This window comes from Salvelinus fontinalis, chromosome 40, assembly GCF_029448725.1.
Source record: "Salvelinus fontinalis isolate EN_2023a chromosome 40, ASM2944872v1, whole genome shotgun sequence".
Lineage (NCBI taxonomy): Eukaryota > Metazoa > Chordata > Actinopteri > Salmoniformes > Salmonidae > Salvelinus > Salvelinus fontinalis.
The window spans coordinates 12,895,166-12,912,419 of NC_074704.1; the positions used below are offsets into that span (position 1 = coordinate 12,895,166).

The 17,254-nt window shown below is 42.6% G+C and overlaps 2 protein-coding genes across 2 annotated transcripts; both read left to right on the plus strand.

Moving 5' to 3' along the window:
- The first annotated feature begins 513 nt into the window (after positions 1-513).
- Positions 514-2,680, plus strand: LOC129839081 (zinc finger protein 239-like). The gene has a single exon (XM_055906354.1). The coding sequence runs from the start codon at positions 650-652 to the stop codon at positions 1,790-1,792; it is 1,143 nt and encodes a 380-aa protein (XP_055762329.1). The 5' UTR covers positions 514-649; the 3' UTR covers positions 1,793-2,680.
- A 2,887-nt stretch (positions 2,681-5,567) lies between these two features.
- On the plus strand, positions 5,568-15,255 carry LOC129839056 (zinc finger protein ZFP2-like). Its single transcript, XM_055906324.1, has 3 exons — positions 5,568-5,641; positions 6,322-6,697; positions 13,263-15,255. The coding sequence occupies exons 1-3, from the start codon at positions 5,639-5,641 to the stop codon at positions 14,549-14,551; spliced, it is 1,668 nt and encodes a 555-aa protein (XP_055762299.1). The 5' UTR covers positions 5,568-5,638; the 3' UTR covers positions 14,552-15,255.
- The last annotated feature ends 1,999 nt before the right edge of the window (positions 15,256-17,254 follow it).

Consider the following 17,254-nt stretch of genomic DNA (forward strand, 5'->3'; position numbering starts at 1 on the left):
TCCTGGAATACTCACCAGACATGTCACTCATTGAATATGTTTGAGATGCTCTGGATCGATGTGTATGACAGCTTGTTCAAGTTCTCGCCAATATCCAGCGACTTCACACAGCCGTTAAAGAGGAGTGGGACAACGTTCCACAGGCCACAATCAACATCCTAATCAACTCTAGGCAAAGGAGATGTCGCTCTGCATGAGGCAAATGGTGGTCACACCAGATACTGACTGGTTTTCTGATCCTCGCCCCCCTACCTTTTCTTCAAGGTTTCTGGGACCAACACATGCATATCTGTATTTCTAGTTGTGAAATCCAAAGATTACGGCCTAAATCTAGTGATTTCCTTTTGAGTATAATTTTAGAAATGATTGCTTCTTCCGTTTATATTTTTGTTCAGTGTATTAAAGTAAAGTACTTAATTGTTACCCAGTAAATGGTTTGATATTGATATAAAAACAGCTGCATTAGGCCTTTAAACAAGTCTTTTTTAAAGACCATTTCAATGCTGTTCCTGATTCTAACCCCATATCTGTTCTTATTCCCACAGGAGAGATCTCAAACCCAGGTTCAGATAGTGAGCCCAGTTCCACAGCATCAGGAAACCATAAACAACACAGACGGAGGAACTCAAGACAGAAACATCACCACTGCATGGACTGCTTCACTAGTTTCTATGAGCCAGAGGAGTTGAGAAGACACACGTGTAGGCCCCACCCCTGCTCAGATTGCAGAGGGAGTTTTATTTGTCCAAATCACCTCAAATCAAAACAGACTCAAAAAAGGATTATGACATACCCGTGTGGTCAATGTGAGAAGATATGTGAAACACCAAGCAAACTAAAGACGCACCAGATAACTCACACAGGAGAGAAGCCATACCACTGCTCTGTTTGTGGAAAGGGTTGCAGCCATTCGGATCAACTAAAGACACACCAGAGAACTCACACAGGAGAGAAGCCTTACCACTGCTCCCAATGTGGAAAGAGTTTCAGTCAGCTATCTACACTGAGAAAACACCACCTAACTCACACAGGAGAGAAGCCTTACCTCTGCTCTCATTGTGGGAAGAGTTTCCGTCAGTTAGCCAACCTAAATGCACACCAGTTAATTCACACAGGAGAGAAGCCATACCACTGCTCTCAGTGTGGGAAGGATTTCAGACATCCAAGAGACTTAAAGTCACACCAGAGAACTCACACAGGAGAGAAGCCTTACCACTGCTCCCAATGTGGAAAGAGTTTCAGTCAGTTATCAACTCTGAAAAAACACCAACTAACTCACACAGGAGAGAAGCCTTACCCCTGCTGTCAATGTGGGAAGAGTTTCAGCAGGTTATGTGAAATGAAGGCACACCAGATAACTCACACAGGAGAGAAGCCTTACCACTGCTCTCAATGTGGGGATAGTTTCACCAGTTTATATTTCCAAAAGAAACACCAGCTGATTCACACAGGAAAAAAGTCATTCCACTGCTCCCAGTGTGGGAACAGTTTCAGTCAGTCGTCAACTCTGAAGACGCACCAGAGAACTCACACAGGAGAGAAGCCGTTCCACTGCCGTCAGTGTGGTAAGAGTTTCAGTCATTTATCAACTCTGAAGACTCATCAGATAACTCACACGGGAGATAAGCCTCACGTCTGCTCTCAGTATGGGAAGAGTTTCAGTCTGGTAGGAAACCTTAAGCGACACCAGCTATCCCACACAGTAGAGAAGCCTAACCATTGCTCTCATTGTGGGAAGAGTTTCAGTCAATCATCAGCTTTAAAGAAACACCAGAGAACTCACACAGGATAAAAGCTGGGTCATCAAATCTGAAGACACCAGTTTGCTCACAAAGGGGATAAGCCTTAACTCTACTATCAATGTGGGGGTAGTTTCACCAGTTTATATTTCCCCCCAAAAACACCAGCTGTGGAAAGGTTCTGTACTGAATGAAATGTTCTGTGTGCATCTTATCTTTGGTGTCATAAACAGGTACTTGTGCATCTAAGTTTGACTGTGACCTCACCAGCTTGCTGACAATAAAGGGTGATTCATTTAATATTGACTTTGAGTGTCCCCGTGTAAGAATTTCCACAACACTTCAGTCAGTCATCAAATTTGAAGACCTACCTTTTCACTTGGCACAGTAGAGAAGCCGTACCTTTGCTCTGTGTGAGGAAAAGGTTCAGTTGCCTAGGAGACCTAAAGAATCACCAGCTAACTCGCACTGGAGAGAATCCTTACCATGTTCTGGAGTTTAAATATTGTTTATTTTATTGCTTTTTTCCGGATGCCCCAAACAATCGGAAAGGGGATTCATCAGAGAAAATGACTTCACCCCAGTCCACAGCAGTCCAATCCCTGTACCTTTTGCAGAAGGGTACCACATGAGGATGTCGTCCCTGTAACGCACAGCGTTGAGATTGCCTGCAATGACAACAAGCTTAGTCCAATGATGCTGTGACACACCGCCCCAGACCATGACGGACCCTCCACCTCCAAATCAATCATGGGCTTATTTCTATTACAGCATATTGGATGACAGTCATTCATATTCCATTCTCCCAGATCAATGTAACATTGATAGCTTTAGGCTACTACATGATACTCAAATTTTCCCTCTACCCATCATGAGGTTGCTACAACCTGGCCAATGAATGAAAGTTTAAAACATCGGTGCACAGGTCGAAGTGAAAGTTTAAAAAAAATACAACCAGATATAGCTAGCTCTCCCTCTCGCTCACTTCTTAATTTTTAAATAAATACATTTGTTCAAAACTCTTCAAATATTGTCTTTCTCTCTCTTTGAGTCAACTATTCACCATATTTTATGCACTGCAGTGCTAGCTAGCTGTAGCTTATGCTTTCAGTACTAGATTAATTCTCTGATCCTTTGATTGGATGAACAACATTTCAATACATGCTGCAAGAGCTCTGATATGTTGGAGGACATCCTCTAGACGGTGTCATAATTACTGTGTAAGTCTACGGAAGGGGGTGAGAACCATGAGCCTCCTAGGTTTTGTATTGAAGTCAATGTACCCAGAGGAGGACGGAAGCTAGCTGTCCTCTGGCTACACCATGGTGCTACCCTACAGAGTGCTGCTGAGGCTACTGTAGACCTTCATTGCAAAACAGTGTTTTAATCAATTATTTGGTGACGTGAATATATTTAGTATAGATTTACCTATAATGTTTCACTATTTAGATTTTTATGAAATTCACTGAGGGGGCGGCTCCTCCTCTGAGGAGCCTCCACTGCTCTCTGGGGTATAAACTTCCTTCTTAACCTGTTAACCTCTAACCACCTCTGAAGGCACTTTCTAACCGACTCTTATTATTGTATACTACCCTCATAAAGTACATTTCTGTCCTACAAACACATTAGAAAGGTAAGAACTGTGGGATTCAGATATAAAGAGCCCGAAATAGAGCAGATATTAAGAGGTTTGAAAGTCTAGGTTTGAGATCAAATATGTCATCAATTAGTGTTCCAAAAGGAATTTTAAAAAGATTATTTGACCTAATGGTGGCACTCTAAACGTGCAAATTCCCCTTGAAACACAGCCATTTGAAAAGTGCAGGGCTTGTGCAACGTCTTACAGGAATGATATACAGACGAGGAGAAAGCTGAAGTCTCTACTTATCCATTGATGTAAATATATCCTCTCTCTGATTCCCAGCGTGTCCACTAGATGGCAGTAGGTGATCACATGACATCTTGGTCACTTTTCTTTAATGAACTTTTTATTGCAACAATAATACCAATATTAAGTGTCAATACCAGATTGAGCAATCTGTATTTAGCACTAACTGAAATGTATTTAGTGCTTTATCCGGGAAGCCAGAAAGTAGAGCATTGCAGTAGTCTAACCTAGAAGTGACAAAAGCATTGATACATTTTTCTGCATCATTTTTGGACAGAAAATGTCTGATTTTTGCAATGTTACATAGATGGAAAACAGCTGTCCTTGAAACAGTCACCTTCACTGGTTGTCATGGTTTCATACTCCGAAATAGCCTATACGCCTACAACAAGTTAGGATAGGCTACCTACCATTCGCCCCATCTCTAATTGGACCTACTTCACAGTAGTAAATTGAATAGTAGTAAAACAGATAAGCTATTTCAAGTAATTTGCTCTATAAGCTCCGCTCCGAAGTTAAACGGTGAACAGACAGTTTACCTTCTACATTGACGTTTGTAGGCTACGTCTGAATACTGTAATGTCAAATTTATCAAGTAGACAATATTTAATTTATCAACATAATACATTATACATATATCATAAACATTGCAGAATTATTTCCTCACCTTTTCTGGCCACGAGTTCATATTCCCAAAGTAGCCATACAACAAATGACCATACACATCTCTCATTTAATTGGGCCTATTAGATAAAGCAAAAACTAGAAATTATAATAGTCTATGCATCCGAAAGGGCGCTCGGTTTATAACATACAGCAGAATTTAACAGGTGAACAGACAGTTGATCTTTTGCATTGAAGTGTGTAGGCTACCACTGTATGTAGGCTTGTGTGCAGCTGCTCGGCCATGGAAACCCATTTCATGAAGCTCCCGACTAACAGTTATTTTGCTGAAGTTGCTTCCAGAGGCAGTTTGGAATTCGGTAGTGAGTGTTACAACGTAGGACAGACTATTTGTATGCACTACATGCTTCAGCAATCAGCGGTTCCGTTCTGTGAGCTCGTGTGGTCTACCACTTCGTGGATTAGTTGTTGTTGCTCCTAGACGTTTCCACTTCACAATAACAGCACTTACAGTTGACCGGGGCAGCTCTAGCAGAGCAGAAATTTGACAAACTGACTTGTTGGAAAGGTGGCATCCTATGACTGTGCCACATTGAAAGTCACTGAGCTCTTCCGTATGGACCATCCTGGACCAAATACACAATTAAAACAATTTCAAAATCTGAAATAATTTGAGGAAATTAGCTAAACAACTTTTCATATTTGTGCAAATCTATCTAAAGCCAAAAATTGACACAATTCAAAGGATATCAATCAACAAAGCGGTAAGAATATGTAGGCTATCACGATATGTTGAAAGCTAGCTGTATTGGATGCATGAACTGCTCAGTTTTGTGTCTGTGTCTGCAGGTATACAGACAAGGAGGCCTACAAAGTTATGTCAATTGGTATTGGTATGTTATGCAGATCACATGTACCATCCTCTTCCCTTACCTCTTCAATGAATATCCCATAGGCCTCTACATTATGGACAAGGCATGTGTATGAAAACCATTATCAAAACAGTTTTCATTCACATTCACCACAAAAAGCAAGGTATGAATACTGTCTTGTTGATGTTTTGTTAATCATCTGTATAATCACTATTTTTTGTATTCACAGACTTTACCCTCCCTAAACCTCTGAATACTACAAGACATCTTTTCCCTCACCATGCACTGCAAAATCATTCTGGCTATGGATACGGAGAACATCAACACATTAACATCAACAATAGTTGGCAGGGTAATTTGTATTTTTCTATCACAAAGTATAGTGGCTATATTCTCCAGTCCAGTTGGTGGCGTTAATGCAACATTATATTGGATGCCAACCGCCGTTAAACCCCACCAAAGAAGGAGTTACGCTAGCTAGAACAACAACAGCTGCCAGTTCAAAGTCACGCGTGATGGTAAAATCAAGATTTCTAACATATTCTGAAACGTTTCCATATGTAAACATTAAGAGTTGGATTATTTGTCCACGTCCACCAGATCATGTGTCAACAATAGCCATTTGTGCTAACGTTAGCTAGCCAGTAAAATGGCTACCCAAGCTAACTATCCTACCAAGCAAATGTGTTTATCTTCAAGACACTGTTGTGAATGATAACGTTATTAGTTATTAAGACAGCAATGTGAATTGTCCATCTTCAAGATGTCATAAATATATTGGCACCCTTAGCTAATAAGTGAGCATGGCTAGTTAGCTTGGCCGTTATCTAAGGCTGGCTAGCTAACTAGTTAATTTACTTTCAGTATCTAATCATTAGCTAACTGGTCATTTATAGATTACAAATCAAATGTTATTTTGGTTCGCCGTTGCTTCAATATAACTTCTTGCTGGTAATTTGGTTATCTAGCTAGATCGTTTCATCCTAGTGAGAAAGGTGTCAGTGAGCTAAAGCTAACACAACTAGCTCAACATTGCTAACGCTAGCTGTGCGATTACCACAGCAATGCTAGCTAGCTAAATGTATTAGTAGATTCCTAGTGGTTGGAATATTTAGTTATATTCCTTTATTAACTAAGCTGTTCCAGTTGTGAAACTCACCTTACATTTTGTTTGTGCCTCTTTTGAATCCTACTATAGCCTTCCATGTCTGAACCCAAGTCCCCGGGTTCTTACTGTGGTGTTCCAGCACTGAGAAGCTCACAGTGGGGCCCAGAGATGGTCTTTGTGAAGCTGGAGGAATGTAGTCAACCACTGGAACTCAATGTGATAGTCAAAGAGGAAGAGGAGGAGAGGGAAGTCAAAGAAGAGGAGATAGGGATTAAAGAGGAGGTGGAGGAGAGAGCATTTAAAGAGGGGGAGATGGAGGAGAGAGCATTCAAAGAGGAGGCGGAGGAGAGAGCATTCAAAGAGGAGGCGGAGGAGAGAGCATTCAAAGAGGAGGCGGAGGAGAGAGCAGTCACAGAAGTGGAGAACAGGGAAGAGGAGGAAGAAGTAGATGGTAACACTGACCCAGGTAAGTTCAGTTGTGTAGGATGGAGAGGTTGGTGCATTACATTTACATTTAAGTCATTTAGCAGACGCTCTTATCCAGAGCGACTTACAAATTGGCATTGACAGCCACAGGGGATTCCAGTACTATGATTGAGTCTTTCCACCAATCTGGTGCCTCTTTTTGAATAGTAACTTGTTTTCAACTAATTTTAAAGGGTCAGTGCAGTTAAAGATGTGACATTCCTGTTTTGAAAATAATTCCTGGAATTTCAGCCTGTTCAGGTGGGATGGAGTTTTTTAGCCCAGATCATGACATCACAATCTGATCTGAATGACCAGTCATCGTTTATTCGCACATGTATCCTCCTACTTTGAAGGGGCTTTAGTGCGGTATGCTCTATCCACCAATCAGGGCTGTGTATGTAAATATACTTTAATTTCTATCAACATGCCCACAAGATAGACTGAGCATTTCAAAGTCCAGTTGGAGGCTCAGGGAAATCAATGGTAACAAATATATTTTGAGTTATTTTCATGAAATAAAACACACACACAGTGATGTATTAGACATACAGTGATGATTTAAAAATACTGCTTCGGGGCTTTAACATTCTGGGCTTGTTTTCAGCTGGAGATTAGAGGCACAAGTGTAAAACACACGTTAGTTTGGAATTTCCTAATGTAAGAACATGAGCACTGGCATTTTCCAGCCCTAACGCCAGGTTCAGCAATGTACCTGTCTACATCAGCTAACTTGTGCTGAGGTGGGAGGGGTGGCAATATTGGAGGCGTGTCCTTAAAAACACTCGAAAATGTCAGTTTCATACAGCGCTAAAAGGAATGTTTCAGACCCACAAACAGCAGGTCTTCTAGGTAACACAGTGGATTTTGAGAGTGCAGCCTATCCAGCCATGACACACAGTGCCCATGGTAGAGAGATGTTCATTTTGTGCTGGTGAATCTCATAATTACAAACATCGAAACATTTTTGGTTTCTGCCCCCCCATTTCGTTTAATTTGACTAAAAACCAAGCATACCCCCCCCCCCCCCCCCACACCCCTAAATTATGGCTGGTTTAGCAGCATCACATGTAGTAACCAAAATCATATCAACATATATTTTATATATGAAATTCTTCAAAGTAGCCATCCTTTGCCTCGATGACAAATCAAAATCAAAGTTTATTTGTCACGTGCGCTGAATACAACAGGTACAATACAACATTTCACCTTACAGTGAAAGGCTTATTTACATGCTCTAACCAACAGTGCAAAAAAGTACAAAAAATGTATTAGGTGAACAATAGGTAAGTAAAGAAATAAAAACAACAGTAAAAAAGACAGTGAAAAATAACAGTAGCGAGGCTATATACAGTAGCGAGACTATAACAGTAGCGAGGCTATATACAGGCACCATATACAGGCACCGGTTAGTCGGGCTGATTGAGGTAGTATGTACATGTAGGTATGGTTAAAGTGACTATGCATATATGATAAACAGAGAGTAGCAGTAGCGTAAAAGAGGGGTTGGCGGGTGGTGGGTGGCGGGTGGCGGGACACAATGCAGATAGCCCGGTTAGTCAAAGTGCGGGGACACTGGTTGGTCGGGCCAATTTAGGTAGTGTGTACATGAATGTAGAGTTAAAGCGACTATGCATATATGATAAACAGAGAGTAACAGCAGCGTAAAAGAGGGGTTGGGTGGCGGGGGGGGGCGGCACACAATGCAAATAGCCATTTGATTACCTGTTCAGGAGTCTTATGGCTTGGGGGTAAAAACTGTTGAGAAGCCTTTTTGTCCTAGACTTGGCACTCCGGTACCGCTTGCCATGCTGTAGTGCCTTGCGGAGGCCCGAGCAATTGCCGTACCAGGCAATGATGCAACCAGTCAGGATGCTCTCAATGTTGCAGCTGTTAAACCTTTTGAGGATCTCAGGACCCATTCCTGAGGGGGAATAGGCTTTGCCGTGCTCTCTTCACGACTGTCTTGGTGTGTTTGGATCATTCTAGTTTGTTGGTGATGTGGACACCAAGGAACTTGAAGCTCTCAACCTGCTCCACTACAGCCCCGTCGATGAGAATGGGGGTGTGCTCGGTCCTCCTTTTCCTGTAGTCCACGATCATCTCCTTAGTCTTTGTTACGTTGAGGGATAGGTTGTTATTCTGGCACCACCCAGCCAGGTCTCTGACCTCCTCCCAATAAGCTGTCTCGTCGTTGTCGGTGATCAGGCCTACCACTGTTGTGTCGTCTGCAAACTTAATGATGGTGTTAGGAGTCGTGCCTGGCCATGCAGTCGTGGGTGAACAGGGCGTACAGGAGGGGACTGTGCACGCACCCCTTGGGAGTTCCAGTGTTGAGGATCAGCGTGGCAGATGTGTTGCTACCTACCCTCACCACCTGGGGGGCGGCCCGTCAGGAAGTCCAGGATCCAGTTGCAGAGGGAGGTGTTTAGTCCCAGGATCCTTAGCTTAGTGATGAGCTTTGAGGGTACTATGGTATTGAACGCTGAGCTGTAGTCAATGAATAGCATTCTAACGTTGGTGTTCCTTTTGTCCAGGTGGGAAAGGGCAGTGTGGAGTGCAATAGAGATTGCATCATCTGTGGATCTGTTTGGGCGGTATGGAAATTGGAGTGGGTCTAGGGTTTCTGGGATAATGGTGTTGATGTGAGCCATTACCAGCCTTTCAAAGCACTTCATGGCTACGGACGTGAGTGCTACGGCTCTGTAGTCATTTAGGCAGGTTGCCTTCGTGTTCTTGGGCACAGGGACTATGGCGGTCTGCTTGAAACGTGTTGGTATTACAGACTCAATCAGGGACATGTTGAAAATGTCAGTGAAGACACCTGCCAGTTGGTCAGCACATGCCCGGAGCACACGTCCTGGTAATCCGTCTGGCCCCGCAGCCTTGTGAATATTGATACCTGTTTAAAGGTCTTACTCACGTCGGCTACGGAGAATGTGATCGCACAGTCGTCTGGAACAGCTGATGCTCTCATGCATGCCTCAGTGTTGCTTGCCTCGAAGCGAGCATAGCAGTGATTTATCTCGTATGGTAGGCTCGTGTCACTGGGCAGCTCGCGGCTGTGCTTCCCTTTGTAGTCTCTAATAGTTTGCAAGCCCTGCCACATAAGACGCGCATCGGAGCCGGTGTAGTACAATTCAATCTTAGCCCTGTATTGACGCTTTGCCTGTTTGATGGTTCGTCGGAGGGCATAGCAGGATTTCTCATAAGCTTCCGGGTTAGAGTCCCACTCCTTGAAAGCAGCAGCTCTACCCTTTAGCTCAGTGCGGATGTTGCCTGTAATTCATGGCTTCTGGTTGGGGTATGTACGTACAGTCACTGTGGGGACGACGTCCTCGATGCACTTATTGATAAAGCCAGTGACTGATGTGGTGTACTCCTCAATGCCATCGGAGGAATCCCGGAACATGTTCCAGTCTGTGATAGCAAAACAGTCCTGTAGTTTAGCATCTGCTTCACTTGACCACTTTATTATAAACCGAGTCACTGGTGCTTCCTGCTTTAATTTTGGCTTGTAAGCAGGAATCAGGAGGATAGAATTGTGGCCGGATTTACCAAATGGAGGGTGGGGGAGAGCTTTGTACGCGTCTCTGTGTGTGACAGCTTCCACACTCTTGGCATTCTCTCAAACAGCTTCACCTGGAATGCTTTTCCAACAGTCTTGAAGGAGTTCCCACATATGCTGAGCACTTGTTGGGTGCTTTTCCTTCACTCTGCGGTCAAACTCATTCCAAACCATCTCAATTGGGTTGAGGTCAGGTGGTTGTGGAGGCCAGGTCATCTGATGCAGAACTCCATCACTATCCTTCTTGGTCAAATAGCCCTTACACAGCCTGGATGTGTGTTGGGTCATTGTCCTGTTGAATAACATATGATAGTCCCACTAAGCGCAAACCAGGTGGGATAGCGTATCGCTGTAGAATTCTGTGGTAGCCATGCTGGTTAAGTGTGCCTCAAATTCTAAATAAATCACAGACAGTGTCACCAGCAAAGCACCATCACACCTCCTCCTCCATTCTTCACGGTGGGAACCACACATGTGGAGATCATCCGTTCACCTACACTGCGTCTCACAAAGACATGGCGGTTGGAACCAAAACTCTCACATTTGGACTCATCAGACCAAAGGACAGATTTCCACCAGTCTACTGTCCATTGATCGTTTTTCTTAGTCCAAGCAATTCTCTTCTTCTTATTGGTGTCCTTTAATAGTGGTTTCTTTGCAGCAATTCGAACATGAAGGCCTGACTCATGCAGTCTCCTCTGAACAGTTGATGTTGAGATGTGTCTGTTACTTGAACTCTGTGAAGCATTTTTTTGGATTGTAATTTCATAGGCTTGTAACTCAAATTAACTTATCATGTGCAGCACAGGTAAGTCTGGGTTTTCCTTTCCTTTGGCGGTCCTTATGAGAGACCGTTTCATCATAGCACTTGATGGTTTTTGCAACTGCAAGTTCTTGAAATGTTCCATATTGACTGACCATGTCTTAAGGTAATGATGGACTGTCGTTTCTCTTTGATTTTTTGAACTGTTCTTGCCATAACATGGACTTGGTCTTTTACCAAATAAGGTTAACTTCTGTATACCACCCATACCTCTTGTCACAACACAACTGATTGGCTAAAACACATTAAGAAGGAAATAAATTCCACAAATTACCTTTTAACAAGGCACACCTTTTAATTTAAATGCTTTCCAGGTGACTACCCTATGAAGCTGGTTGAGAGAATGCCAAGAGTGTGCAAAGCTGTCATCAAGGCAAATGGTGGCTACTTTGAAGACTCTCAAATAAAACATATATTTAGATTTATTTAACACTTTCTTTGGTTACTACATGATTCCATATGTGTTATTTCATAGTTTTGATGTCTTCACTATTATTCTACAATGTAGAAAATAGTCAAAATTAAGAAAACCCCAGCAATAAATCGGTGTGTCCAAACTTTTGACTGGTACTGTAGGTGCTTCTTTTTATCCTGGCCAGCGGCTTGCTGTTGTGAACGGAGTGCCCCATGGTGGCGGTGGGGTTACAATATGGGCAGGCATAAGCTAATGCACAACCCCATGTCACAAGGATCTGTACACAGTTCCTGAAAGCTGAAAATGTCCCAGTTCTTCCATTGCCTACATACTCACCAGACATGTCACCCACTGTACATGTTTGAGATGCTCTGGATCGATTTGTATGACAGCGTGTTCTGTTCCCGCCAATATCCAGCAACTTTGCATAGCCTTTGTAGAGGAGTGGGACAATGTTCCACAGGCCACAATCAAGAAACTCTCCCTCAACGTCAACAAAACAAAGGAGCTGATCGTGGACTTCAGGAAACAGCAGAAGGAGCACGCCTCTTTCCACATCGATGGGACCACAGTGGAGAATGTGGAAAGCTTCAAGTTCCTCGGCGTACATATCACTGACAATCTGAAATGGTCCACCCACAACGCGTCTTCAACCTCAGGAGGCTGAAAAAATGTGGCTTGGCCTCTAAGACCTTAACAAAGTTTTATAGATGCACAATTGAGATTATCCTGTCGGGCTGTATCACCGCCTGGTACGGCAACTGCACCGCCCGCAACCGCAGGGCTCTCCAGAGGGTGGTGCTGTCTGCCCAACGCATCACCAGGGCACACTGCCTGCCCTCCAGAACACCTATAGCACCCGATGTCACAGGAAGTCCAAAGCCACTGCCTGTTCACCCCGCTACCATCCAGAAGGCGAGGTCAGTACAGGTGTATCAAAGCTGGGACTGAGAGACTGAAAAACAGCTTCTATCTCAAGGCCATCAGACTGTTAAACAGCCATCACTAGCCGGCTACCACCCGGTTACTCAACCCTGCACCTTAGAGGCTGCTGCCCCATTTACATAGATGGAATCACTGGTCACTTTAATAATGGAACACTAGTCATTTTAATAATGTTTACATACTGCTTTACTCATTTCATGTATTTTTGTCAATGCCACTCTGACATTGCTTTTCCTAATATTTATATATTTCTTAATAATATTGTTACTTTTACATTTGTGTGTATTGTTGTGAATTATTAGATACTACTGCACAGTTGGAGCCGGGAACACAAGCATTTCTCTCCACCTGAAATAGCATCTGCTAAATAGGTGTATGTGACCAATACAATTTCATTTGAACAGCCTAATCAACTCTATGCGAATGAGATGTCGCTCTGCATGAGGCAAATGGTTGTCACGCCAGATACTGACTGGTTTTCTGATCCACGCCCCTACCTTTTCTTAAAGGTTTCTGTGACCAACAGATGCATATCTGTATTCTCAGTCATGTGAAATCCATAGATTAGGGCCTAATGCATGTTTTTCAGTTGACTGATTTCCTTATGAACTGAAACTAAGTATAATTCTTGAAATTGTTGCATGTTGCATTTTTATATTTTTGTTAAATGTATTCAAGTAAAGTACTTAATTGTTACCTAATAAATGATTTGATATTGATATAAAACGGCTGCATTAGGCCTTTAAACAAGTATTTTAAAGACCATTTCAATGCTGTTCCTGATTCTAACCCCATATCTGTTCATATTCCCACAGGAGAGATCTCCAACCCAGGTTCAGACAGTGACCCCAGTTCCACAGCATCAGGAAACCATAAACAACACAGACAGAGGAACTCAAGACAGAAACATCACCACTGCATGGACTGCTTCACTAGTTTCTATGAGCCAGAGGAGTTGAGGAGACACACTTGTAGGCCCCACCCCTGTTCAGATTGCAGTGGCAGCTTTATTTGCCCAACTCACCTCAAATCAAAACAGACTCAAAAAAGGAGGAAGGTGTACCCATGTGGTCAATGTGGGAAGAGATTTCAAACACCAAGCAAACTAAAGACGCACCAGAGAACTCACACAGGAGAGAAGCCATACCACTGCTCTGTTTGTGGGAAGGGTTTCAGTCAGTCGAACCAACTAAAGACACACCAGAGAACTCACACAGGACAGAAGCCTTACCACTGCTCTCAGTGTGGAAAGAGTTTCAGTTGGTTACACAGCCTGAAGACACACCAGATAACTCACACAGGGGAGAAGCCTTACCACTGCTCGCAGTGTGGAAAGCGTTTCAGTCTGGTCGGAAACCTAAAGAGACACCAGCTAACCCACACAGTAGAGAAGCCTTACCGCTGCTCTCATTGTGGGAAGAGTTTCAGTCAGTTACACCATCTAAAGACACACCAGTTAATTCACACAGGACAGAAGCCATATCACTGCTCTCAATGTGGGAAGAATTTCAGTCATCCAAAAGACTTAAAGTCGCACCAGAGGACTCACACAGGAGAGAAGCCATTCCACTGCTCCCAATGTGGAAAGAGTTTCAGTCAGTTATCAACTCTGAAAAAACACCAGCTAACTCACACAGGAGAGAAGCCTTACCCCTGCTCTCAATGTGGGAAGCGTTTCACCAGGTTATATCAACTGAAGGCACACCAGATAACACACACAGAAGAGAAACCTTACCACTGCTCTCAATGTGGTGATAGTTTCACCAGTTCATATTTCCTAAAGAAACACCAGCTAATTCACACGGGAGAAAAGCCATTCCACTGCTCCCAGTGTGGGAAGAATTTCAGTCATTCATCAACTTTGAAGACACATCAGATAACTCACACCGGAGAGAAGCCTCACCGCTGTTCTCAGTGTGGGAAGAGTTTTGGTCATTCATCAACTCTCAAGACACATCAGATAACTCACACAGGAGAGAAGCCTCACCGCTGCTCTCAGTGTGGGAAGAGTTTCAGCCAGTCATCAACTTTGAAGAAACATCAGAGAACTCACTCAGGAGAAAGCTGTGTCATCAAAGCTGAAGACACTAGCTTATTCACATAGGGGAGAAGCCTAAACTCTGCTGTCAATATGAGGATAGTTTCACCAGTTTATACTAATAAAATATAACACCAACTAATTATGACTAACAATAACTTACCTGGTTACTTAAAGGGGGTTACAACTTGCAAAGGAGTGTGGAACATGTTGTCTGTGTGGAAAGCTTCAGTCAGGCATCACATTTGAAGACACAGCATTTAACTGGCACAGTAGAGAAGCCTTACCGTGTTCTGGAGTTGTTTGAATATTGTTTATTGAAATGAAGCTGGTATGTTCACAATAAGCCATTATCATCATATCACTTTTTCAGGAATCACCAAAAAGTCAGAAATGCAGAGAAAAGGCAGTTTGACAGAAACAGTGTTTATTTTGTTGGTGCTTAACAGACATGTCTTGTCAATGTCAGTATTTCCACTATACAGCTGTCTTGTTGGGCAATACTTTCTACACCAGCAGACCTTCAGCAGTCACAGCGGACAATTCAGTGAAGATGTATTTGCCATTGTGGAATCCATAGCTAATATCTGTCCATTGAGAATCCTCAGTAATCAGACATCATATATTCTAGTTGGATTTCTATAATCACTTTTTTTTTTTAAGTTGTAAAAATTATATAATTTAGTCACAAAAAAATGTATGCAACAATAACTTCTAATTAGCGGGAATATAACCAAAAATGAATAAACATATTGTATTTCAATTACTAAGCTCAGTCTCCTGTCTTAGTTTATTATGGAAGGTTGAAGAGTCATTATTTCTGGTGCTTTACAGGTAGGCTATACTGTAAGTAAGGCAGTGGCGGTCGGTGCCGTTTAAGATGAGGATGATTATCATTTGTATTTTTTTATGAGCCTTATTTCTATTACAGGAGGATTTGTTTATGCCTTTTACATGATATTGTCATTCATATTCCATTCACCCAGTTGAATGTAACATCTATAGGTTTAGGCTACTACATGATACTCATTTCCCCTGTACCCATCATGAGGTTGCTACAACCTGGCCTATGAATTAATGTTTAAAACATACAGTCCCAGTCAAAAGTTTGAACACACCTACTCTTGGCAGTCACTCAACCAGCTTCAGTATGAATGCTTTTCCAACAGTCTTGAAGGAGTTCCCACATATGCTGAGCACTTGTTGGCTGCTTTTCCTTCACTCTGCGGGCCAACTCATCCCAAACCATCTCAATTGGGTTGAGGTCGGGTGATTGTGGAGGCCAGGTCATCTGATGTAGCATTCCATCCCTCTCCTTCTTGGTCAAATAGCCCTTACACAGCCTGGAGGTATGTTTTGGGTCATTGTCCTGTTGAAAAACTAATTATAGTCCCACTAAGCGCAAACCAGATGGGATGGCGTTTTGCTGCAGAATGCTGTGGTAGCCATGCTGGTTGTCCCAATACTTATGACACCTTCAAATGGGAGGACTAGATACATAAAGTGCTTTCATTTTGTGAAGGAACATTTTATGTTTGTGGTTTTCTAATAACCAATTTGACTGGGTTCATGCAAGTGACTGATTGATCGTGCCTGGGAGGAATCCTCACTATCAGTATAAGCAATTTGGCAGCACGCCCATAATGTTGTTTTGCCAACTGAAAGAGATGCCTTAGTTTCAAGGTCTCAGCTTGGAGCGAAGAGGCCTCGTGAGGTAATGGTCGGTCACATACATGGACCAAATGTTAATGATGAATAATGAATCATGTAAATCATGCAAATATAACTTGTCTGTGTAAGCAGTCTATATGAGAACTAACGGGACTGCCACGGCAGAGCTCCCGACCGACGTGTACTATGGTGCATTAAGTTTGTTGGAACCTCTCCAGCTTGCTGAAAGTAAAGAATGATTAATTTAAGATTGACTTCAGGTGTCCCTGGTGGTAATTTCCACAACAATTCCTAAACGGTACAACATATATGTATGAAAATACCCTCAAATAAAAGGTGACATTCTGTACTGTCACCTCATATGAAACAAAATTCTGGAGTATAGAGCCAAATTAAACGTTTTAGCTTCACTGTCCAAATAAATACGTAGGTGTGTATCGCAAATATCCAAACAACCGTGTATAGCAAATATCCAATCAACATGTATTATCACTACTCTCCAATAAAGGTGAATAAACACCCAGGCTAGAAGAGGCTACGCAAGAAGCCTTTTCTTGCCTGCCACTGCAAAGGTTGCTTAATGTCGTACAACCATGCGGAAGTCTCGCAAGGTTACATTTTGTTTCTTTATGCGGATTCCAGTGGTAATCAGTCTGGGCCCGGTTTCCCGATAACGATGGAACTTAAGCCTCGTTCACATCATCCATAAACACTCCGTTACATTGCCCCTGATGTCATGCATTTTAATGGAGACGTCCACAACGGAGTGAAAACGCAACCCCGCCTTGTGGTTCAAGGTACCGTTGCGAGACGGACACTGCATACATTGACATTTTTCAAACTTGACGTTGTCTTCAGTCCAGCCAGAGTCCGTTGAAGAACAGGAAGTTACCAAAACAGAGAAGATTAAAATATCTGGTTTTCGGTGATGGCTTTATGAGATAGCTAGAAACTTGTAAACAATTACCCATTCCTATAAGAGTACTATTTTATTACTAATGTTATATAATATACATTGGCTGCTAAGCCAATGATATTATGACTGTCACCTCCCGTTTAAGTTTATTGTGATAGTAATGAAGTTTATTGTGCTAGTAA

Coding starts and splice junctions, on each gene's coding strand:
- LOC129839081 (XM_055906354.1), top strand. CDS start 650: ATGGACTGCTTCACTAGTTTCTATGAGCCAGAGGAGTTGAGAAGACAC.
- LOC129839056 (XM_055906324.1), top strand. Junction 6,698..13,262: donor AGATGGTAACACTGACCCAG/GTAAGTTCAGTT, acceptor ATATTCCCACAG/GAGAGATCTCCAACCCAGGT.